Below are 26,306 nucleotides of genomic sequence, written 5' to 3' on the forward strand. Positions count from 1 at the left end.
ACCATTGGGTTGTAGGCATCCAAGGCGGAATATGAGGTGCTGCTCCTCCAGTTTCTGGGTGGCGTTGTTGTGACACTGGAGGAGGCCCAGGATGGACATCTCATCCAGGGAGTGGGAGGGGGAGTTGAAGTGGTTCGCGGCTGGAAGGTGTTGTCGTTTGTCACGAACAGAGCACAGATGCTCTACAAAGCGGTCTCTGAGCCTCTGAGCGAGACTACGTGCCCTCCACTTTAATTTAACTTTTAATTTTAATGCCTGCAAGGGAAGGATCCTGGATCTTGGGAATGTCGCAGCTGAAGAGGAGTATGAAGGGCTGACCTTAACAGTACTGCTTGTGGAGTGAGGTTATTAAGTTTAATTCTACACATATAAGACCTTATGATCTCTTTCTGGACCTGTGGGAAAGTTACTTACTCCTGCCTTTTTTTGGTTATGCAACCCCGCATAAACCACAACCTGTAGTTAATTTCAGGCCCATAGAATGAATGGAAGATGAAATGAGAAATATGTTGAACTCCTTCAATGTGATATCATGCAGCAGATCCATACTCCAGATAAATTAGTTAAAAGCACTTCTTCATCAGAAACTGCAAAGAAAAGCCAAAAATTCAGCACTGACCACGTTACGCAGCATTGGTAGAGAAAAAGTGCCATTTTTTCAGGTCAATAGTTTTCTATCAAAAACCTTAGTGCGGCCAGTGAAATTGATATGTGCTCATGAAGATGTCTATCTAATGAAAGCTTTTTTGATGTTTGTTAGTGAAGAGACTTTTCCAAAGGATGACCAAACAATGATAGTGTACTTCATACTAATGATGACGAGGCAGGAAAATATGAGGTTTTCCAGTCTGAGCATACATGTGCCAAATTTTGGAAATCCAATCATTCTTAGTTACTCCTCATTGACATGAAGCTGACCATCTATAACACCATGGCAAATCTATTGTTCATCCAATATCCTTCTGCATTCCCCAATGGCAAAGATTCATCATGGACTAGAGCTTCTAATATGGCAGTAAATATATGAAACCTGTTAAGTGAAATAGTTTACATGATTTACAGCAACAAATTATCAATGTCATGGAATGAGACTTCATCAACCATCGCACTGATAAAAATCATCCGTTCACCAGAGGTTTGCAATATAAATTATGCAGTTTAAAATTTCAAGTATGTCTTGAGTCAGTAGACATTTTTTGTAAATCTTCAGACCAATTAAACCAAACAGTGTTTTCTGAAAAATAAGCATAAATCACATGAAAAATATTTTAAAGAAAATCCCATGGAATCACAGAATTGTTATGTTGCAGAAGGCAATTCAGCCCATTGTGCCTACACTGACTCTTCATTACCCAGTGCCAATCTCCTGCTTTCTCTCCAAACCCCTGCACATTATTTCTATCCAGACAACCATCCAATGCCCTCTTGAATATGTCAATTGGACCTGCCTTCACCACATTTCCATGCAGTGCATTCCAAACCCTACCTAACTGCTGTGTGAAAAGAGTATTATTTTTGTTCTCACATCACCCTTGCTTCTTTTGCACATCACTTTAAAATAGAGTCAGGAGTCATAGAGCTGTACAGCATGGAAACAGTCCTTTCAGTCCAACTTATCCACACCGACCAGATATTCTGAATTAATCTAGTCCCATTTGCCAGCATTTGGCCCATATCTCTCTAAACCCTTCCTATTCATATACCCATCCAGATGCCTTTTAAATGTTGTAATTCTACCAGCCTCCACCACTTCCTCTGGCATCACATTCCATACATGCCCACCTCCTGCATGAAAAAGTTAACCCTCAGGTCCCTTTTAAATCTTTCCCCTCTCATCTTAAACCTATGACTTCTTGTTTTGGACTCCTCAAACTTGGGAAAAAGACCTTGGCTATTCACCCTGTCCATGCCCCTCATGATTTTATAAACCTCTAAGGTCAACCCTCAGCCTCTGGCGGTCCAGGGCAAGTAGCCCCCTGCCTATTCAACCTCTTCCTAAAGCTCAAACCCTCCAACCTCAGCAATCCTAGTAAATCTTTTCTGAACCCTTTCAAGTTTCACAACATGTTTCCTACAGCAGGGAGACCAGAACTGAACACAGTACTCCCAAAGTGGCCTAACCAATGACCTGTACGCTGCAACATGACATCCCAACTCGATACTCAATGCACTGACCAATAAAGGCAAGCATGTCAAATGCCTTCATCACCACCCTGTCCACCTGCAACTCCACCTTCAAGGAACTATGAACCTGCAATCCGAGGTCTCTTTGTTCGGCAACACTCTCCAGGACCCTATCATTAAGGGACTTAGACAATTAATGGTAGGGTCCTGAAGAGTGCCCTCTTGTTCATTTTACGAGCAGGAACAGCTTCTCATTATCTACTCTGTCCATTCTACTCGTGATTTTGAAAGGCTCTATCAAATCTCCTCTCAGCCTTCTCTCCAAACAGGACAGTCCCAACATGGAAACAGGTGGTTTAATTTACATTTAATATACTTAAAATGCAAGTGCAAAATGTGGTATTATTTTATTGATCCATGTGTTTCTGGCCACTTTTATTTTAAAATCTTGAAAGACATATTGAACAATCTACCCATGGGAATACCACTGACATATTGTATTGACATGTGGAATGTTTTATAGGTTCATAAGGTTTGTGCAAAAGCTACCAGATGTAATCATGCATAATTCTAAACCGGCAGAGCTAGTTTTGAGGCAAGTAGCTTAAACAGGTCCTGAGGAACATAAAAGTGCATTATTCCATGGCAATAAACATGCCTATGGATGTTCACTGATCTTGATTATGGCTAAACAAGCAAATTCATAATGTTGACATCAGCGTTTGAATCATATAGCATTAAAAAGTGCACTTCCGCACTCCGGCCAAGAGAGACTGGATTGTTTCTGTACTCTGAGTGGATGCTGATTAGCTTGGTATCCCTTCAAGGGAGTTTACAAAGCTCCTTACTTATGATGTAATGATGACTGGCAGTCAAAATGTGCTGTACTATTAGAAAATTAGAAGCACCTGTTTGTAAAACAACAAGGGGAATTTCAGAAGCATAGCTTTTCTTCAATTTAACAGAGACCAATGATTGGAAGGGTCTCACTCTCATGCAGTGTTTATACATAATGGCTGCAAAATTGAGCTCTGTGTGCTACTGGTGCTCATGGTATGGAAGACCTGAAGGCCAAAATAGCATGAACCGCACTCCTGCCGTCCACTCTGTGTCTCATACTAAAAAAGGCACAAATGTAAGCACAATGTTCATGCTTCACGTTTCATTACCTGGACCTCACAATTGCAGTGAATTCAAGTGCTAATCGCTCATGTGCTAATTGGTCATGTACCTGGTACTATGGGGAACCTCACATCAATGTTGTTTAAAGGGTCAAGCTTCCAAATCATAGGTGAAGTGCTTTTGGTTCACTTTTGCTGTGACAAAATTAGTTGAAAGGCACTGACTCCTTTTTGGCGATCTGTTGGTGAATTTAAAATCCATTTAAAGGGACAGGAGAATTTGGTAACTCAACTCTGTAGGCATGTGGGCTATAGTTGGAAAATACCTGGATCTGCAATGTGACCCACAAATGCCGCAGAAGCTACAGAGAGGGCAAGCTCTGCCAAAATGAAGAGGCCTCTCCACAGAAGCTCTACTCACTGCGTTACTCAAGAGCACTCTTATACCTGCATCTCCTCATGGAACAAAGCTACAGGCGCCTATGTTTCATCAAGACAACAGTCACAGAATTTTACCACCTCCTGCAACACAACCTGGAGCCTCATGCCGAGGCGATAATACCAGTAATTATACCAGTTTGCACCAGTGGTACCAACTTTTGAGTGTCCAGATCATTCTAAGCAGCAGCAGCAGGAGACAAATCCAGCCTCTCAAGATGTCAATCATTGATGCATCTGGAAGATAAAGGTTGTCACCTCCAGGCAGAAATAAATGAAGGCACGTTGTTATGATGACAGATCAGAACCCCAAAATAATGTGGGCATTTTTAGCACTTAATCCCAAAATAGATTTTTTAAAAAGAGGTCTGCTACAGAGACAAAAATGACTGTGGATGTATATTCACTACCTGATTGGCAAAACTTCAGTCTGGGACCACTGGAATGTAACAACTAAAGGCATCAAATAAATTTCAGACAGACTAGAATGGGAACTCTTGTGACTACAAAGATAACAAGGTGTTGACAATCCCCTGGTCAACAGCAAATCATCCAACATGCATTATGTCCCCAACACCAAACGCAGTTTAAAATGTCAGGTTAACATGGGTTAAAAAGGCAGTTTCAACTCCACTGAAGTCAGTTAGTGGGACTGAACATTCTTTATGTGCACCAGCCTAGGTTTGAGCATTAACATGCTGTGAAATGCACAGTCAAATAACTACCCCCTACTACTCCTGTCTTGCAGGTAAAGACTGTCTATCATTCTGAGTGCTACAAGCTAGCTAGCATAAGCCAGAAACAAGGGAAGCAGGACAACAAAAGGGCCCTCGCTCACCCTGAATGCTGGATTCCAATCACAGTCAAAAGGAATCTAAGCTACAGAATTTCAAACAATCTGCAAAACTAAGGAACGTGAAACGCACTGTCCAATTACCAATGTCATCACTACCAGTAACCTCTACTACAACAACCACAACGTTCAACTATGCATTCTTCCTGAACAATTAAGAGACTGATATGAATACCATTTTTAATAACATTTATCCTGTGGAGACTCACATCTTATTTCTAATCTGTGTGCATGCGTGTTGCAATTCTAAATATTCACTTATACAATCATTAATAAACTCACCCTTTAGTATTTGAAAACGAGCCTGGTTAACTTAGTTCTTCTTAAAACATAATGTCATTTGGATCTGGGATAAAGGTAGCCACAAGGGAAAAGATAAGTTCTTAAATTAACCATTTTTTTTTGAGTAACTGAGAGGAGTGAGTAAAAATGGGTGTAAGGTCACCTTTCCTCATTCAAAATTCTAACAGTTTGGGGTATCATGTCTGGAACCGTAATAAATTTGGGTGCCTTGCCTGAGATCTGGTTGTAATAATGTGATTTGATTGGAATAGTGGGATGTTCCCTGATGGGGTAGGGTGCACAAGGCTCTGTGGACTCCTAAGTCAATGAGGAAAGATATGGGAACTCCAAGGAATACCAATCTTTCAGTGTCCAGTTGATTTGAAATCCTGCACAGAGCATCGCGTTGGGTGCAGTGAGGTTCAGGAAGCCATTCATACGGAGGAACATGAAAAGGAATGTGGCACTGATAGTATTCAACAAAATCATTAAATAGATACTGTTCTCGCTGCCTTGATTGGGAATTTCCAAAGATTGTGTTGCTTGCCCAGTGCCTGAGTTAAAAACATCTCTTCGGGCTACAGACATATTGGATCAAGACTTTCCAATTTTTTTCAGTGGCAGGACACTCCCCAATACCATAAATGGGAAAGCCACCAAATTCTTATGCCTGAGAGATACCTAAGTGGTTACCCAATGATGCCCCTTCCTTCTGTGAGCAGTAGTGCTGCTTCAGAAGCCAAGGCTGATGGGGGCACAGTGACAGCAAGATCCAGCACACCAGGTGACTTTTTTTGTGCGGAAGGGGTTGAATCACAGAGTGGGGGTGGTGAGGAGTCACAGGCAAATGCAAAGGAATGGTTTTCAGAGGCCACACTCCTGTTCTCTATCTGTGCCCCCAATAACCACCAAACTGGGATAGATAAAACCCCTAGCCCAAACTTGCATCAGGAAGGTGAAGCTCGAGCCTTCCCATCCAGAACTTTGTTCCTGTGGTATTAGATATCTCCTCAATGCCCTCATGCCACTTTCTCTACCGCTAACTCAAAAGGGGAAGATTCTGCCCATTCTTCTGTGGAAAGGATCTACTTTTTTGTTGTCCGAGTAGGAACCTATTACACTGGTGCGACTAGGAATAAGGCTTTGCTTTAAGACTTTGAGGAGTTAGGGTTCAAGTTAAAAGGTAGAAACTCAAAGATAATAAGCACTGAACTGTTATCTGAGCCACACAGTAATTGCTGTAGGGCCAAGCAGATTACAGAACTAAACACATAATCTAACAAGTGGAGTGGAATGATGAATTTTCAACTCACAGCACTTTGGCTTCAGTACTGGGAAAAGGAAGAGATGACCCATTAGGTTGGTCACCATTTAAAACAGGCCAAGATCAGTACCTAATTAACTATGGGCTAAGAATTGAACAGCAGTAATTTATCAGTGTATGAGGTACATGCAAAGAACAATAACAGAAAAATCTGCAAAGTTCTGTATCTGAACATGCAACGCATTTATATGATCACCTTATAAAGATAACGATAAATGATTGAAATTTAATTGTCATTAGAGGACTTGCTACGTCATGGCTGAAATTCGAATGTAAATGTTCTAGGGCACCCAACGTTTCTAAAACAGGCAGAATAGAAAATAAGGAGCAGTGGCCCTGATAATAAAAGATCATATAATGATTGTAGTAAAAAAGGATCTTGGCTCAGGACATTAAGAAAAAAAGAATCAATATGGATGAATAACAAAAGATCAGGAATAACAAAAGTTCAAAATACCTCTTAGTGGGAGCAGTTTATTGATCCTCTACTAGTAGCTGTAACACTGGGCAAACAATTAAGCAACACATACTTGGGGATTATTGAATAATATTAAGTAATAATAATGGTGATGTTAATCATCAGGGACACTGGGCAAATGAAATTGGCAAAATGGTCTGGAAGGGGTATTCACAGAATGCTGTCTTAAATGTTTCCCATAACAATATGCTGTGGAACCAATAATAGATTATGCTGGTTTAGATCTTGACTTGTACAATAAGGTAATTTAATTATTAATCATGTAGACCCAAACCTTCAGAGTAGTAGCAAGAATGAGCAGATTGTTACTGAGCTCAAAGGTTTCCCTGACTTGGCACAACTGTGCATTTCTTCACGGATCCTCCAATCCCACCTTTCAGGGCAGGACATAGTGCAGCAGCCCTCAGGGAACTCCGCTGGAAATGGAATCAAGTTGGGACAAAACAGCTTAGACCCCATTTTTCAGAACTAGCTGCTACATTCTTAGTTTAAAGTTCCAGTCTTTGAATGAGAGGGACTGGATGGATGACGGAGTCGGTGAATGAGTGAGATGGTAGGTAGGGAAGGTGTTGAAGCAGGGGAGGGAGAGTTGTTGAAAATAAAAGGATGCAGCAGCTCTGGTGATCAGAAGGAGACAAGCCAGCAGCCCACTTCCTACCCTGCTGCCACCATCTTGGTGTCTATGAATTCAATAGAATGTAAATTGTCAGGGAAATTTCAAACAGGAAGATATTTAACAAAAGGAGATCATAAGGGGGACCACATCTCTCCCCTTGGCAGAAAATCACCTCTTCCAGACATGTTTGTTCTTGCCCACTGAAGAATATACAAGAAACACCAGTTTCAACTTTATTGAAGTTGGCTAGTGGCACTGAACACTCTCATGTCTACCAGCCTGCATTTGAATATTAGCATGCAGTGAAGGTCAAAGTCAAAGAACTATCCTCCTTTTACCTTGTTTTGCAGGTAAAGATTTCTTCTAATTCCAACTCTGCAAACCAGTTTAAAAAATAAACAGGACAATAAAGGACTGTCTCTCACCCTGAATGTTGGAATTCAATCATGGTCAAAAGGTATCAGAACTACAGAATTGTAACCAATGTGCAAGCCTAAGTCCATGAAACTGATTGTTCACCAACCATTAAGTAACCTCCACTACAACGGCTGCAATGTTCAACTAGCCACAATTCAGAGAATGATCACATATGTGTCTCTTTTTAACTTTTGCCTTTGTGGGACTCACCTCTTATTGCTAATCTTTATTGCAAATCTATGTGTATATGTGTTGAATTAATATTTCTTCTCATCCTTAATAACTAATAAACTCATCATTTTTGTTAATTCAACTCCATCTGGTTAAACTGGTTGACTCTGAACTGCCCTATGGGCAATTAGGGATGGGCAATAAATGCTGCCTGGTCAGCAACACCCTCATCCCATTAATGAATAAAGAAAAAAATTACTCTTTTTAAATTACAAGTTTATTTGTCTCTGAGCAAAAAGGTGTCCACAGTGGAAGGGCTCCTTTCTATATTAACCTTGAGAGTTTCCAGGCCAACAAGATGGTGTTCAGGCACAGTTACAGTCCCAAATCCACATAGCTCTGTAAAAATCTGTGTGGATTTAACTCAGTAAAACAGACCCATGGAATGCCAGATCATATATCCAGCAATCCAATACAACTTCACTACTTTGAACAGCACAAGCACCTTAATGACGTCAATGGCTAACTTAGCTTCAATGAAAGATTAGTCACACCTAGCGCATTTCAGTTTAATATTCTTCAAAAACTTCATCAAGGACATTTGGCAATCACAAATTACAATGGCACATTAATCCGTCTGGTAGTCAGCGGTTACTCTACTGAAGAAATTATTGCTAGTGGTATTCTGTGTTCTGTAAAAAGCCAAAATCAAAATGAAGCTTTCATAACTTATTTTGTAACAAGGCTGTGGTTTATTTGAGTTCAAGGAAAAACATCCGCCTAATTGCTATTTTGATAGTGTCTTTCAAATTAGATGAAAGTTAAATATTTGCATAGCATCACAGCAAATACAATCATTGAATTCCTCAAAAGATTTTATTCTACATATGGGATCTCAAACATTGTAGTATCATGCAACGGACCACAATTTCCAAATATAGTTTCAAAATGTTACATGACAAACCACAGGCAGTAAAACAGTGAAAGAAAGAGCAAAGGGACAAGCAGGACAACACTTCAACAGAGTACAGAGCACAAGAATTACCAGAGATGAAACCTGGGGACAGAATATGGGAAGAGAACAACGGAGAGCAGGTACAACTATTGAAAAAGATACACCACAACCAAGATTGCATATTGTTGAGACAGATCACATTTCAAGCAGAAACCGAAATGCATTAATATCATTCAATAGAAAGCCAATAAAAACTTGAACTTACTACTCAGAAGAAACAAGTTCTATAGCCACCTGAGAGGAACACACACCAACAGATCGGACAGTACAGGACATCCTCCTCAAAAGGAGAACAGAACCAAGTAAACAAGACAGGCCAAAGCACCACACTGACTAACCCTGTGCAGTCTGAGAATTTTAGGGGGAAATTTGTAGAATGTAAATATGATAGGAACAAAGACTTGGCAGGAGATGTACAGTGATGGCGTTAACATCAAATGAATCCCTGACACTAATGTCAGAGTCACATGAGCAGGTAGAGAGCATCGTGAAGGAGCAGAAACTCTAGTCTCACATGCAAAGAATGTAAATAAAGATCTAGCAGTAAATAAAGAGCTCTCACATCAAAATACCATGGACGTGAGCATACTTTTGGGAGACTAAACAGTGGCAAACCCAGAATGCACAATTAAACAGGAACTGACTCAGGAGGAGGGCATTCAACTCATTGGATCTCTACTTATCTTTCAGAGAGAATCCTTCCCCATCTTATTGTAGTTTTCGCTGCTTCAAATATTTATCCAAATCCCTTTGAAAACTGTTATTCAATCTTCCTCTACCACACAATCAGGCAGTAAATTCTAACTACTTGCTACGTGATAAGTTTTGTACTACTGGAAAGAGAGATGTTGCTAAAACTTATTTTTGTTTCGCATATCAGGACAAACAAAAATGCAAACTTTCAAACAATCACAGCAATTTATAGTACAGGAGATGAGGAATGTTGTTGGGTAAACAAGATGGCCCTAACTGACTGCGCATGGCCAAGCAGAAAGCAACCAGGAACCATAAGCTCATCATGCTCCTACTCAATGAAAATGAAATTCACAAGGTTTGAATATACTTCCTTTGTTTGAAAATATATAGTCCCTGAAAATATCACTTCCAGTGCACAGCAATGTGCCATGTTATGAGCTCGAATAATTATCCTGATTAGGTCATTACTGCAGCTAATAGCACACTTGGGATTGTTCAGCAAGTGATACCTAATTGCAGAATCATATCTTATAGTATACATTTTGGTTTGTAAACTCAAGCTTAAATTCAAGAGTATGATCTGTACCCTGCCTATTATGAATCACCAGGGAAATACGTTGTCTGATTTGATCAACACATCTTTGGGATGTAAGGGCTACGTACCTGGTAATCATATACAATTCCTCTCAATTGTGCAGCTGGCAGAACATCTTTTTGGACTGACGACAGGATATTATTAGTAAAAATCACCAGTTGCACATTTTCTCATGTTACCGATGGTTCTTTTGCTATTCGCTTTAAATCTATGCTCTTTCGTTATCAACCCTTCAGCTACTGGAAACAGATTCTCGGAGATGACTATGTGATAATTTTAGGTTTTCAACAGCATAACTGATATAGTTTTATCTGAGCTAAGAGTTTAGGAATTGTTTGCATCAACGTAATGCAAATGACTCTTGAGTTCACTTTATTAAATACAACCAAGTTATTTTATCACTAACTTTGATATTTTTATCTATTTGAATCAAATTTGAAGTGAATTTGATATGATTCATGCCTCCACTTGGCTTCACGGTACAGGTTTATTTGACAAGGAAAGAACATTAAGAACTAATTTTGAACATTAAACACTCAATAAATTGTCTATGGGATGCAATCAGAAAAAGTGGCCTAAATGTTAAAATTGTTAATAACTTCAACAAGCCTCAAAACAATAGGTTGCAGCCGTTAACAACAAAAAAAAGTACTTAAAAATAACCTAGTGCATTAGTAACAGTCATAAAATCCTAAAATGGATTTCAGGCAATCAACCAAAATAAACAAAAGATGGACTAGCACATTACAGAGAATGATTGTGTTTGATATTTTAAGGTCAAATCATTCCAGCTCCTAGTCAAATCATGTTGTATCACAAAAATAAAAAAAAACTGATGAAAAGCAAGACACTATTAACTACTTAAATTTATGAGATGAATTAAATGCATCATATATTACTTACTAAGAAAAATGTGGCCTCATTTATATGGTTATTATTTCATTACTTATTTCATGATTTAAATGATTAATAGTACGTGCACATTTAGGATAAAGATGGAGAGTTGGTAGAACAAGTCACACACAAAAAAAAAGCACATCAGCCGAATCTTTTGCATCGGTTCAAAACAAATCACATTGGAAAACAGAATGACCCATAAATCTGGTGAATTCTCAAAATCAAATTAATTACAATGTGAGCTTTCACTAATTCCACCAAGTTTCGGGCTTTTGAGGAGGCATTTAAAATTAACACTTTTTATTCCCCGGTGTAAGGGCACTAATAAGATCTTTCTAAAAAAGAAATTTTCAGCCACTGAATGATTCTGGATAGAATTTTGAAAACCATTTAGAAATGCATATTTCTTGTGTATAACCCATTGTCAGCTGTATTAATAAAACTGCACGAGGTACCACTCAACTATATCCAGAAATTCGTGGCATGAATTTGGAAGGAAACTTGGGCAAAACAAAACTATTCTGAAAACAATCACAAATTGAAGTGCAATTTGCACCTGATTGGCTGATCGTGCTTGAAGCAGATATTGTACCCTGAGTAAATTCTATACAAGGGATCTCATTTTTCAGTTAGAATCCAATCTTCATCTCCATCAGGGCTCTACCACCAACAACATTCATGTGATGAATGGAGGTCAAAACGATGCACGTAAATAAATACATACAACTTCAAATGTTAAGAAGTTGATTGGAAAGTGAAAGTAACATCCCTTTCTAATCAATAAGGAACTTGTCAATAGTAAATCTAGTTCCTTACTGAATCATGCAAACCAGAAAGATCTCAGGTTCAACTTCTGGAGCACTCTCATAGTCAATCTTTCAAATCCACCACATTTTTGCATATTATCTTGACAAATTTCTGACTGCGTCACAATACAATTAAAACCCATTGAAGGCAGTGTTTGGAAATCAAACACAATGCTGGAACCAGAGGAAGACTATACTCAATACCACAATTGATTTCCTAACAAATATTTAAACAATAGACTAACAACTGCATAATCATTTCCCATGGTATGGAAAAATGAGATATTATAGGAAGTCAACATCAAATTATTTTATTTTCTAGGCATCTGAGTTTAGAGTCAGAATTTAGTCAAAGTATAAATTAGCTTTAAAATTAAAATGTTCTCTCCCTGCTGGCTTTAACAATGACACAAGATTTTTGTTTGAGTGTGTTAACGAATTTCAGTTGAGTAAGTGCACTTAAAATATATAAAGTCATCTCAAGATCATGTTGGACACCACTGAACTACAGTTTCCAACCTTAGGTTTGACAGCATATTCAGAAAAGGCAGACCTATCATATTGGCAAAACTGCTTTGCGGCAATGCAAACTGTACGTTGCAACTAGTATTTCAGAGAACTCACATAGATGATGGGTGAGGAAATGGAGGAAATACTCTTCCCAATTTGAGAAGGAGGGACATTATTTGGGAAGAGGAGAGAGGGCTTTCTTTGCCTTTTCCTTTTTCTGGCTAGATGATGCAGGATCTATAGATATTAACATGTGATATCTGCACTCAGTGCTCACCAAATTCACCAATTTCAAAAATACAAAATTCACTTAAATTTACTACATAGAAAAGTTAACATACTTACGATTGCCACATGAGTGATACAGATTATCATACTCGAATTTCACCCCTATATTTGAATCAAATTCAGGCTGAAAGGTGAAAGTTTCTTTCCAGCTATTGTTAGGGTACTCCAAAGAGATGAGGCACTGTCTAGCACTGAGTGAGCTGCATGAACCCATAGTACAAAACTACACAAGTGTGCATCTTCACCAACTCTGAATAACTGATATAATTTAAAATCAGAACATCCTGTCTCTTTGCATGTGAAGCAAACAAATTATGGCAAAATTAAATCAGTCTATGTTGTTCTCATCATATTTGGATCACGCGTGTGTATATATAGAAAAAAAATTGCATAGACAATAAGATGTGCAATCTACACAACATCAACCAGTACTTATGAATGGTTTATTGTAACTATTAGATCCTAATCACATATTTAAAGGGAAAATCAGTACAAAGTTGAAGTAGGGCTTTTATACTAAAATGTTAAGGATTCAACAATTTACATTTCTAGACTACTCCTCTGAAAGAAGAGATGATGTATTAAATTGAAAACTAAAGCTCAGCAAGAACGTGTAATGTGTGACTTCATTTCATTTCAACATCTGTTGCATGTAACTCATTTCTAGCTCTACGCACAAGAGCTGGTGAGTTGTTGAAAGCATTTTACTGTTGAACAAAATTTCAAACTGAACAAATTCACATATACTATTATAAGATAAATTTCTATGAATGCATTAGCTTTTGATTTAAAGCAGTGTTTTCACTCTCTCTTCACAATAGTGTATTTTGTTACTGAAGCATATCAATAAAAGTCCACTGCTGACTTTGGCAGACAAAACCTGCAGAGCAAGAATGTCTTACTTGAAGCAGCAGGGAAATATACACAGGCTGATTCCATAATTCCATATTCACCCTAGTCTAAACAGTGTTCAATTGCGTTGTAACTTTAAGATGTTTCAAAGCTGCGCTGTCTAAATTAATGCAACACAGCTTACTATCATGTTTTTGTACTAGATGCATTTAAGCATACAAATTATTCAAATAATTTTTTCAGAAGACAGTTGTAGTTGAAAGATCTAGGTTCTTTAGAGATCAGCTAACAATTCAGCTAGCTTGCCAGCCAAAATAGCTTACAGGAAATAGGAAGGCCACATGTGGAACTAATTACTCATGTGTAGGCCATGACAAAGAACATTTCTCCAGACTTTTCATGAGCTTCACTTTCAGGAAGTAGCTATAATTACTGTTCAAGTCTAGGGCATGATTCTTAATACTGACAGTTCTAGTATTCGAGAGGAGCCTCTACCCTTTTCTGTACTGAACAGGAACTGGGATAAAACTGTTGCAAATTAGAAACAAATGCTCCCTTCGCAATAAGCCTCAAGTATTTACTAACATAAACACAGATCAGTTTTCCTGCCAGTTCTATATATTTTAGATAACTGTTCAAAACTACTGCACTAAAATGGTTCATCTTGAGTTTTACAGCTTTTCCATACAAGGGGCCCACTTCCTGCCTAGCTAAGAAAGCTGGCCGAAAGACGAAATGACTGTTTAGCATTACACTAAAACATCTGGTACCATTTTATATACAGACCCATGTCTGAGAGCAGGCAATTCTAGCGGTTTCTCCAGCGGCACAGTGCATACCCAATCTCCCTGGGGTGACATCATCCCATATATGGGATGCTAAGCCCAACCTACCCTTTTTTTTTCTTGTCCTAAATTCATTGCCAGATCCCTGTCTCCTGCAAATGTGCCACGTCAAGGCTGGAAATCACAGTCCTTTTAGAGACTTCAGTGTGTGCAGACAACAGTGGATGGTGAACTTGGTGTGCAGGTATAATTTCTTTGATGGCAGAAGACAAGAAAAAGTCAAAAGGTCCTGCTCCGTCGCCCCAGTGTTCAGACTACCTGTTCAGGACAATATTGTTGTACAGTAGTCTGCACATTGGTTAGACTGGGTATGGAAAAGCAGCAGCAGTAAATTTCCACACTTTTCATGGAAGACAGCTGAACAGTGCTACAGTAAGAGCAAGTATTTTTCTTTCCTTCACCTTTTGTTTCTGGGAAAAAAAAATCCAGCAAAGATGAAGAACTTTTCCAACAGGACGCTTTCACCGCAAAGCTTAGCAGCAGGAGACATGCCTAGGCCTAATGTTGGACAACACCTGGTCCATGACCTGCCGAACTTCACTGACCTGATCTTACCACCACAAGTGGAGATATGCACCATATCAAAGGAAGAGAATCAATGCTAGGTACTCTACTGTAAATAACACAAAGGTCCTCTGTGAAATGAAAGCAGCTTACCATACTTTCTGTAAGCATTTATCTCAAAAAATACAACTTTGTCAGTACAAAGATATACTTTAATGCTTATTTTATGAAGCTATTAGTATAAAAAGAGATACTGCTTTAAAGCATTCAATAGCTAGATTTTGTGCTTACAAACTTACTGCAACTTTTCCAAACACCGATTTAGCTATGCAGTTTGAGAAACAGCCTTCAAAGACTTAATGACTTGTTTTTCGATGGGGTTCCACAGGTACAGATTATTATGAGGTGAGTACTAAAATTTTAGGAAACCGGGTAATAGCTCAGAAAACCTTTGTGAAATTTTAAACTGTGCATGTAAACTTCTAGATTTAAACGCACTGTTAATTTTCTCAAATTTGCATGTTTCTCAAGAAATTACGCTTGGTAAAATTCCAGCTGCACAAACAAAACAAAATAATAAATCAAATTTAGCAAGTCACCAGGGGGATAAAAGTGAAAGAAAAAGTCTACACTGGGGCCTCATGGTTGATTTAAAATAAAACCTTTTTATATAATATGACTGAAGTTAATAGTGATAAAAGACATTTCCACTTTTCTTTGTTAATTACAAATGATTATGGCGAGTAGTGGTTCAGTACAGAGCTGAGAGCTGGTCATTTTCAAAGATGAAATACAGAAATTTTTAAAATCAAATATCAGATCTGAAATTAGAGACAAAATATGTAAATCCCTATAACCTTATCATTTTAAAAGAAAATGCTTACAGTTAGGCAATGATGTGGTACACTATTAAACAATTTAATCTTTTCCTAAATAGTAACATTTCTGTTTTTAGCAGCTTCAGTTCAGATCACATCCTATCTCATTGCAGAGATAAAACTTCTACAGCTGCTTGGCACATGTTTCGGAAAAAGGAGTGCTTAAGGAATTCAAAATACAAGTAAGGGCTTCCTCGTAGGAATTACTGTACTCTGAAATTTTATTTACTCTGAGGCTAAATAATGCATCGCTTGTTTCACATGTCTATTCACAGATATCCTGCATCATGTTACTGGCCGACATGGTTTCATATTTGATGGAAAGAACTCATTTCCACATCTTTAGTGTGAAAGTTGTTCATTATACTCGTTGGAAAAAGCTATACATTATAAGCTTATTTAGTAAATTATAAAATTACCCTCTCCTATTCATTCCAGTTACTGAACACTGATTTTAAGCAGCACCCTGTTAAGAGACAATCAATACACTAAGCGATGGGTAATATACGGTGTCTGACTTGACATAAGGTCTTATACTTGACATGACTTTTATGATTCTTAGTTAAGGACAAACACTTTGCTTGAAATAGCAGTCAAATATACATATCAGCATTCGCCAGAGAAAATGGTTATTTCAATGAAGTATCTAATTTTAAAAAATTGTTAGTATATTTTTCTTTCTGATTTGAAACACACTTTTGCTAATTAAAAACAGACAGATTAATAAAGCAACCTATAATGGACGACTGCATTCAAATGAGACACATTCTCATTCACATCCTTGTCAAAGTTTTAGCAAATTACCGAAACAGCAAAAAATTTTGTGTTAACTGGTCGCACTTTAACAATGGCAATCACCACAGGTAATTATGCAGCTTTGATTCCATTGACTTCATCTGTGGGAGGTGACTGAATTTACAGTATAGGAGTAACATAAAATTTGAGAAAATAAGGTTTTTAGGAAAAGTGCTGCAAATTTAACATAATATGCAAATCTCTATAATTTAGTGGTTATTATTAATCTTGTTGCTCTTGCTGGCCTGCTAAAATGTTTATATTAGCTAGGCACCAGCAATGGACCACCCAAGCCTCAAATCTCCATGGAAAGTGACAAGAGGCAGAAAATTGTTCATTGGTGATTTTTCAATTCCTTCACATCAAAGAAAAACGTTAGTAGGAGGCATTTCTGAAACAGGGCCAACTTTCCAATAATAGTCGTTATTCAACTTTCCTTTTTTTAAAAAAGAGTGCTTTTTTAAAGTGCTTCTTATAAACTTCAAACTTCTAAAGTTAGACAGGGCTTGAATTACCTAGCAGTTACGCTTTCGTAATAAAAATGAATTTGCATTTTCAGTTCAGTTATACACTTGAGAAAGAAGTGTACCCTCACGGAAAAGCATACCCACCATTTATTTTTAAATTAAATAGTGTACAAGGATGCACATTTAATCATTACATCTACTAAAAGCTTTCAACAATGCAACAAAATGGAAATGTGCTCAAAACACAAAGTGTTCACTTTTTTAAAATGAAGCTTAAGAGGAAACGTAACTGTTTGAAAATAAACATGTAATTTCCACAAATCAACAACTGCACAGTACGTCAAAACTTTGTATAAAAACCAGGATATTGGCCAGCAGGAGAAGGTTGCATTACTAGATGGTATTCAGTTCAAAGTAAACATTTAAAAATATCCATTTCCTGCTTGTCTGCCAGTACATACAGTGTATAATGCTTACCATTTTTGTAGTTTTAAATCTTGTGGGCTTGGGACACTAATAATACATCTAGTTCCCTATTGTATGATCTTATCTTTCTTGTGAAGCAGTAAAGTTGCCTGAAGTCAGTCTAATTTGTCAGAACAAACAAACAACTTGCTTGCACGATTCAGTACAATCTGTTGATCCTAAAAGGAAAGTCCTCCACATCTGCAATTATTAACCATTGTAAAGCAAAAATACCTTCATCAAATTAAAAGTTTGAATCACTGCAAACAATCGGTAGTAAATTACATTATCTTTTTATACATAGCCTCAGCTGTGATAAGTATACGGCAGTAATTGCATCTCACCAAAATAACATTCCCCGATGTTCAATTAATGGATCCAGCATTGAACTAAAGTTCAAGATGATGCTGATCTCACTATATTTAAATAGTTTTTCACATTGTATGTTAACATTACTTAATATTGGTTTCATCAGAATGTCATCAATTCAACAGCCAGCCTGTCTTGCAATCGGTATACTGCAAACTGTTGGATGTACTTTGCTTTGAGCTGTTTCTGACTGTGATACTGTAAAATGCGAGGTTTTTCTTTCTTTTCAGTTGGCACATATTTCATAACAAAATACATGTGACATTTGGTCAGCATTAAATATCAGTATTATTTGCCTAGTATAAACAGGCTGTCACATTGTAGCAGAATCAACCAATAGTAATAAATACAATCATATACAATACAGTATTACTCATCACTCAAACATCCACAGATTGCTATAAACAGTTACAAAGCAATTTCTGTTACTATATAATGCAGTACAATTATATTTATGACTGAATTAAAGGAATGGGTATATATACTGGGTATGCTCTTACTATGCACAGGAATTGTCCTTTATTAATTATCACAAATAATAACATATTCTCCACTTCACATATTTAAAACCATAATCTATGCGACCCTCAGAATTCTGAGCTACTCTGTAAGTGAAATACACTTTACTTAATCGTGTGTCCAACTAGTTGCTTAAATGGTGCGCATGCACGCGCGTGTGTGTGTGTGTGTGTGTGTGTGTGTGTGTGTGTGTGTGTGTGTATAACATGTTTGTGCGTGCATGTGGAACATGTGTTGTGGGTATGCGTGTTAGTTTGTGTCTGTTACTGTGTGTGAATGTGTGAGAGCCACTGCATGTTAGTGGGTATATGTTTGCATGTGAGAGACACCAAAACATAAATTTAAGAAACAAAACTGTGCAAAAGATCTTTACACTAATATCTTGCAAATCAAGGAAATGGAATAGATGTGATTCCCTTCTGCGTTCCATTGTATATTTGTGATTGTTGCAACAACAAAAAACCTATTTCAACCTGTATTGCTACAAAAGTGAAAAATTACTGTTTTCTTGTCAATTGTTTTGGAAACTCCTTGCCATTGTTACACCTATTAAATGGGAGAACGTAAGTAATAAAGAAACCTAGCAGTGGCTGGTAGGAGTTGTCATGTGTCTGCCTGTCTACACTTGCTGTGCAGAAAATCCTCTCACCTGTACAGCAGGCACAGACAGGCAGTCACATGACAACCCAGCCTGACTGACAGCCATTCAACGGGAAATCGGAAGAACCATTATCAGTACAAAAGACTTCTCAATCTCTATTAAAATACCATCGTCAGCAATGCAGTACAGCTGCCTTGTAAGTGCATTTTTCGCTTTCATCAACTGTATTGGCAACATGTTTTGATTTATGTACGTTTAGTTTTTTTTCACTAATGCAGATTTGAAAAATAAAGAATCTGTGAGTAATCCAAATGTTAATTGGATTGGCTTGATTAAGACAAAATACCGTCTAAGTCTTTAACAGAAGTTGACAGCTTTAAACAATCTGAATGAACTACATATTGACACTTTCCCAGCAGTTATGCAGGGACACGCAGTATTCACTGTTAAAACGTTCAGTCATAAAAAATGAGCATACTGGAGCAACTTAGCAGTGTTACCGCTCAGCTACATTTTACAACATTTCTGAACTGTGGCATCTTGAAGAGGCGTGAACTTCAAATTATAGTTAATGTTTCTTCCTCACAAATAATGCACAAGATCACAAAACGGTGACAGAACAGAACAAGGCTATTTGGCCTATCACGTCTATGCTGGCTTTCTGAAGGAGCAAAGAAGAAGCTAACACATGTTAAATACAAAAATTAATCTCTCAAGTTAATAATCTTTTTAGAAAAAACTACTCAGTACAGTTCAGCACTATCTTATTGCAATATTACTGGCATTTCTTGTCCTGTGCCTGCGACTATATGATGGAGGTATCCGCAATACAGAGTTGAGAGTTTGCACTCCATAATGCCTTACTCAGCAACATAATAGTTTCATTAAACTTTGGACCAGTGCTGCCTCCTGGTTATACAAGCAGACTGACACTGAAATTAGCCAAGCCTACTTATGGAGACTTGATACTCAGTCCAAATGTGAAAGGAGGATAGTGGTATGTGCATGCCACTTTTCTAAAATCCACGGTATTGTAATAACCTAATCACAGGGAGCAAATGCTATAATTTTGTAATGAGTCAACATTGCTAATGACAACTGTTTTCTGTCTATATTCTGTCTTATGCAGTTCCGCAAATGCTTCTTCCTTAGATAAAATGAACACTGGCAGATTCATTTTAAAATAGTCTCTTCAGTGTTGACGTTTTGCCAATGCAACATGAAAATTATTCCAAATATTTACCCGCCAAAGTCCAAAATTTGCCAGAAAGGAGCATTTCACAGCATACTCTGTTAGTTAGCTGATCATCCTTCTCCCTCAAAAATGAAGAAGTTTGTTCTGCAAATTGCTGAAAGTGTGAACTGCTAGCAGCATGGCAAAGGAAATGGGACCTTAGGAGTTTTGGTAAACAATGTGACCAACAGTCTTCCTCCTTTAACAATGAGATTTCAGGATGAAGGCAATAAGAAAGAAATGGCAGTCACAGAAGTTGGGTGAATCAGAGTCAAATTAGATACAGTTAAATATCTGATGGACCTATGTTTTATATATATATACCTGTGTGATCTGTTAAGTTATTATGGCTCTCAAATTAATAAATTTATTTTTGGATATCACATGCCTCTTACTTTAATAACACTTTAGATGTGGAGAATTTCCAATAGACTTTCTCAAAAGGGAGGTACTGCAACACACCATCAATCATATGACCGTTACGTTTTTTCAAAAGATAGGGGGCAGGACGCTAACCAATTTTAAATGCAATTTAGAACCTGTTGCCTGGAAGGAATTAACTCAAGTTTATCGCTCAAACTCTCACAGCAATTAATTATCACATGCCAGGGCTGTGAAACTATCCCCAGTAGAGCGAACAAAAACCTATTTATATCTCAAACTTGAACTGCAATTAACTGTTTCCATGAGAGAATATTATTATCCAAAATTGCATCTACATTTTAATTGGCAGTTGCCAGTAAATTTGTTGTCGATAGTCACTTGAAAAAATACTTTGATATCAGATCCATTATCCTAATCGAAACCTGCTGGACATTTGTGGAATAGAATCATTCTGATACATTAAATTTACTTTTTCCAGTTTTTACTTTTTGTTTCAAGTCATATTTTTCACATCAAATTGTCTGGTACTCTCAGTCACCATCCATTTTTATTTGGACACTTCTTTGGGAGGCATCTTCAGGGAATTTTCTACATTGTAGACATAATATAGCCATTGTTGCTATTGTAATGGCATCAAACACTTCTTCAGCAGGATTACTGGAAAACTAAATACAGAGTGAAGAAATGTAGTCCATTGCCTTTGAAGCTAAGCTCAGAAGTGAAACCACTGTTGCACTGAGAACACTTTTCTATTTTCCAAACCCAACCACAACCTGTGGCTTTGAGTGGGCTTACAAATTTACCACCTATGTTGAATTCCTGAATTGTCTTTTATATTGTGAAGTTGTACCCATTAGGAGCCAAGTTTTAAAAAGATGACTGTCTTTTAAAAACATTTCACACAGGATCCTTAAAAATAACAGAAAAGAGGCATGTCAGCCCATGTATGGCAACTGCCAGACCAGATTTAAAGTAAAGATATTTTAAAATTTATTACATTGTTTCACCTCATGCCTTAAAAATTATTTTTACCCTAGCCACATGTTATTTCCCCAACTGTTGAAAGAGGTATTCAACTGTGACCCAAGTTAGTGAAGGAGGCTGAAAACTGAGAGGCTCACACTTTGGTTATCTCTTCCTTTCAATGAAGTGGTATGTTGCCACTTTTCTCAATTTACCCTTGTGCTCCAGCCAAGAGACTGAAAAGGACTTGTGGGAATTGTGAATATCAGTCCAGATCCTAAGCTTCACATAGAGAATTCTAGTGAATCAATGCTACCTTAGTGATTTAAGTATTTAATAGCAAAATGCAGCAATGTCCTATGGATAGAATAATTACAGTATTATACGATTGCAAGGAAGCATGTATGCTTTCTTACCTCTTCATCCTTGAACCAACAGAGGCTCTCTGCAGTCAGTACAAACCAGTATTCCTTGGAACCTCCTTTTATGATGCTAATGTTGCTGATGGTGAGCCAGCCTTTTCTTACCACCTACAGGAATTACAAATAGGCAAACAGATATAACACCTTGGTTAAAATAAAGCTTCTGTTTACCTGCCTAACTTTATAAGTGGTTACTGTCTTTACATTGCAAAGTTAACACCCATGCCTTTGTTGTTTCTTTTCAGTATTGGCAGCATATTCCATTGCGTGTACACTGCCTGACTTTCAAAATGGCAGTGGCCTAAAACTACCCTGAAAGTAGTAGCATTCCATAGATCCTTGCAGTACGTCCAAGGCAAATGGAATGAATTAGATTTCTGCTCTCTCATTTCACAATATACTGTGTTGCTAACATAACAATGAGCTTGTGTGCTGGTGCGACAACACAAGGTATATGCACTCCAGCACACATAGAAAGAGCCCAAGATCACATTGTTAACACAAAAGCAAGTGAACAGCATGCTTCCGAATGACAATGAAGAAACACACTATCATTAACATTACAGTATACTAGAGCATTGAGCTGCCAAATGTCAATAAAATGACATTTATAGACTTAGCACTTTTCACGCCATTTAGGCAACATTCAGCGCTTTTGTAAAATAGGCTACTTTATTTGTCCTCTACGAAATAACAATAATAACTGTGTTAGACTGTTAACCTGATCTTCCTAATTCCAAAATTGAAACAGAATAACTTTCATTGTTAAACTGAATTTTCTAAACGATTTACAATTTCTGTTTGCCCCTAAATGAGCAGCATGTGTGTTCTTGACACTTGGCAATGACACTGAGAGCAGAAAAATATAAACAGCTGACGACACCACCAAATTTGAGGCAGTAACTAAAATCCTGGTCACATTTTCTATCTTCCGTTGAAGTCATATCAGTAGGAACATATACAACATAACTAGGAAGGAAAAGGTTGATTCTGTAAACTGACACCCCCATCAAGTATCCTTATTCAATAGGAGCTTAGATTGGATAATCCAGGCTATCACCCTATCACCTTTCTCAGTTCCCTCCAAGTGTGTCCCAGAGTAAGATCATGCTACCATTCCTAAAACAGCATTCCTGCTAACATCTTTAGAATGAATGTTTCTGAAAATTGCCTGAACAGGAAAAGAATTAGATGGATATTATATTTGGCACCACCTCCAATTTCAGAGAGATTGTATTTCTTATAGCTTTACTTTCCTGAGCTCTGATTGGAACAAACATGGACCTGTTTAATGCTTTGCAGAAAAAGAAGATAATGCTACTGTCTCTCTCACTTTATTATCCCCCATCAAAAATAAGATTTCCATTGAAGTGAAAAATATCGTTTTAGCTGTTCAGCCTCACTTCCCTGGTTTTTCACAAAGCAGACAGCAGCAGTGAAGACTGGCGGATAACCTGAACCAAACCAAGAAAACCATAACCCTGGCATTGGATACATGTTGCGCTGTCCTTCGAAAATGCCCCAGTCGTTAAAATTTAATTTACAGTGGCACATAATGATATCAACCAAGAACCACACACTTTACAGCATACACCTAACTGACGGAAAGTTTGTTGGTGAAGGATGATACTAGAGCTAATATTTTCTCAGTCTTCCAACAAGTATCTCTTTTAGAGTGCCCAACTGAAAGCCCAATTAATGCTCTCCCTCTGCATATAGTTAAATGATTGCAGTCAAAGTATTAACCTCTACTTTCTGCAAAAAAAAACATAAAATTGCCATTCATTTGGATTAATAAGAATTCTCAGTTTGTGCAGCAAGTTCAGTGGCATTTAATCCAGTTAGAATTGCTGAACTGGCATACATCAAGCCCAAAAAAAGAATGAAATGGAACACCAGAAAGAGGATATATGCCATAGAGATCTTTTGGCTTATGTGTCTGGAACACATCCATTGTCTTATGATTGACATATCACGTGTACTACCAACTAATTTCTATGGAGTTAAACTGGACATCCATAAAGCTTTATTTTAAAACAAATCATATAAAAAGTAAATATCAGAGAATTGCATAATTAAGTACTTCCAATTTGAAAGTATTTACCTCTACTGGTGTCTTTTTCATCAGGGACATTAAAGTATAATCACTAATGCATTGCCTGCAACAGAAACTGGCGGAACCAGACTAACATTTTACCTTGGGACTGATTGATGTCCAGGAGGCTAAAAAGGCAATACTGCTTCACACATAACTAATCAGACTGCACATTCTATCTTACAGTAAAGTTAATAGCTCAATCTGCTTTATAAATCGTTCATGATATTAAATAAAGAGAAAGATCAAAACATTGTGTGTCTGGAAATGAAGTGGCTAACTAAAGCTACTCATAAAACAGCAAATAATTTCCACAATATTGACTGCAACTGTTCCTAATAGACCTTCCTGAATGTAAAGTGCCTTTTGTACCTGCACTAAATCAAGTTTATCAAAGGCAAAGAATTTCTGGAGTCTGGGGAAGAAAAGTAACTTTTCTTTCAAAACATCACATCATAATTTAGCCTGTGTTTTCTATTTTTCAGAGAAATTCAAGAGAACATATTCATCTGATTTCCACAAATTCTACCTGAGAAGAAGGCATATATATGAATAATCTTCTGATATCTTTACAAAGTCTACCCATCCTTTTTCAGAAATGCTGGTATATAAAGCCTGGAGAATAAAATTCTCTGTAGAACCTGTGCCTTGCAACATTACAAGTGGCAAGAAGTTAGCTGTCGGCAGGGCATTTTATTCAGATTTTACTGGACAAGAACTGTTACTTTGGGTTGGGGTAGGGGATGAAGATGAATTACTGTATTAGATGATCACACTAATGTACAATACAGAGTTACAAAGAAAAGTAATGGGATTTAATAAAATCAAACCAAAACAATAAAAGCTTTGAACAAAAGTATACTTTAGTGTATACATACAAATAATAGCTTAATGTAACAGAGACTTTCCAAATGCCTTTTATGACAGAGAATTTGAGTTCCCCAATGGCTGTCAGGATATGGGCACAACCTGTTGTATTCTGAACCACACAAATCGCAAAATCCCATCTGTTCCAAGTAAAGTGTGTAATGGCTGCCACAGGAGAGGGAGAGTTCATAGGACTATGGCAAGCCTGCCTGTAAAATTACATTTCGCCAAACATCACTTGAGTTCTGATCACAGTTAACATATTCTCATTCCATGGGTGAAGTTGCAATGTCAGCTTCAATAAACTTCGGCTAACTAGGGAAAAACATCAAGGCTTCCTTTTCGAATTTTATCTGGTGACCCATATTTGGGCAGTTGCTTTACCTGAAACACTACCTAGGTAGTGTCTCCCACCCATCCTCCTCCTCTAACCAAAAAAAAAGGTTCTGAGTGCTGATTTGGTAAGGCGACTAGTATTTTTTTTAAATTTGTCTGTTTGTGAATTCAGAACAGTGGGAATGGACGTTAGGGCAGTTGTATGCTCCTCCTGTAGAATGTGGGAGGTAAGGGTCACCACTAGTGTCCCCACTGACTTCATCTGCGGGAAGTGCACCCAACTCCAGCTCCTCGGAAACCGTGTTAGGGAACTGGAGCTGGAGCTGGATGAACTTCGGATCATTCGGGAGGCTGAGGGGGTAATTGAGAGGAGTTACGGGGAGGTAGTCACACCTCAGGTACAGGAAAAAAGTAGATGGGTTACAGTCAGGGGACGGAAAGGGAACAGGCAGACAGTGCAGGGAACCCCTGTGGCCATTCCCCTCAAAAACAAGTATACCGTTTTAGATACTGTTGGGGGGGACGACTTACCAGGGGTAAGCCATGGGGTACAGGTCTCTGGCACAGACTCTGTCCCTGTTGCTCAGAAGGGAAGGTGGGAGAGGAGGAGAGCATTAGTCATTGGGGACTCCATAGTTAGGGGGACAGATAGGAGATTCTGTGGGAACGAGAGAGACTCGCGGTTGGTGTGTTGCCTCCCAGGTGCCAGAGTCCGTGATGTCTCGGATCGTGTTTTCCGGATCCTTAAGGGGGAGGGGGAGCAGCCCCAAGTCGTGGTCCACATAGGCACCAACGACATAGGTAGGAAAAGGGATGGGGGCGTAAGGCAGAAATTCAAGGAGCTAGGGTGGAAGCTTAGAGCTAGAACAAACAGAGTTGTTATCTCTGGTTTGTTACCCGTGCCACGTGCTAGCGAGGTGAGGAATAGGGAGAGAGAGCAGTTGAACACGTGGCTACAGTGATGGTGCAGGAGGGAGGGATTCAGATACCTGGATAATTGGGGCTCATTCTGGGGTAGGTGGGACCTCTACAAACGGGATGGTCTACACCTGAACCAGAGGGGTACCAACATCCTGGGG

The 26,306-nt window shown here is 38.1% G+C and overlaps 1 protein-coding gene across 1 annotated transcript in view; it reads right to left on the bottom strand.

The window, feature by feature from the left end:
- Positions 1-26,306, bottom strand: part of dnm3a (dynamin 3a) — a 180,501-nt gene that overhangs the window by 43,270 nt on the left and 110,925 nt on the right. The window contains exon 15 of the mRNA XM_048602174.1: positions 21,924-22,037. Coding sequence (XP_048458131.1) covers positions 21,924-22,037 — 114 coding nt within the window. The remainder of the gene's footprint in view (positions 1-21,923; positions 22,038-26,306) is intronic.

This window comes from Rhincodon typus, chromosome 10 (assembly GCF_021869965.1).
Source record: "Rhincodon typus isolate 14 chromosome 10, sRhiTyp1.1, whole genome shotgun sequence".
Lineage (NCBI taxonomy): Eukaryota > Metazoa > Chordata > Chondrichthyes > Orectolobiformes > Rhincodontidae > Rhincodon > Rhincodon typus.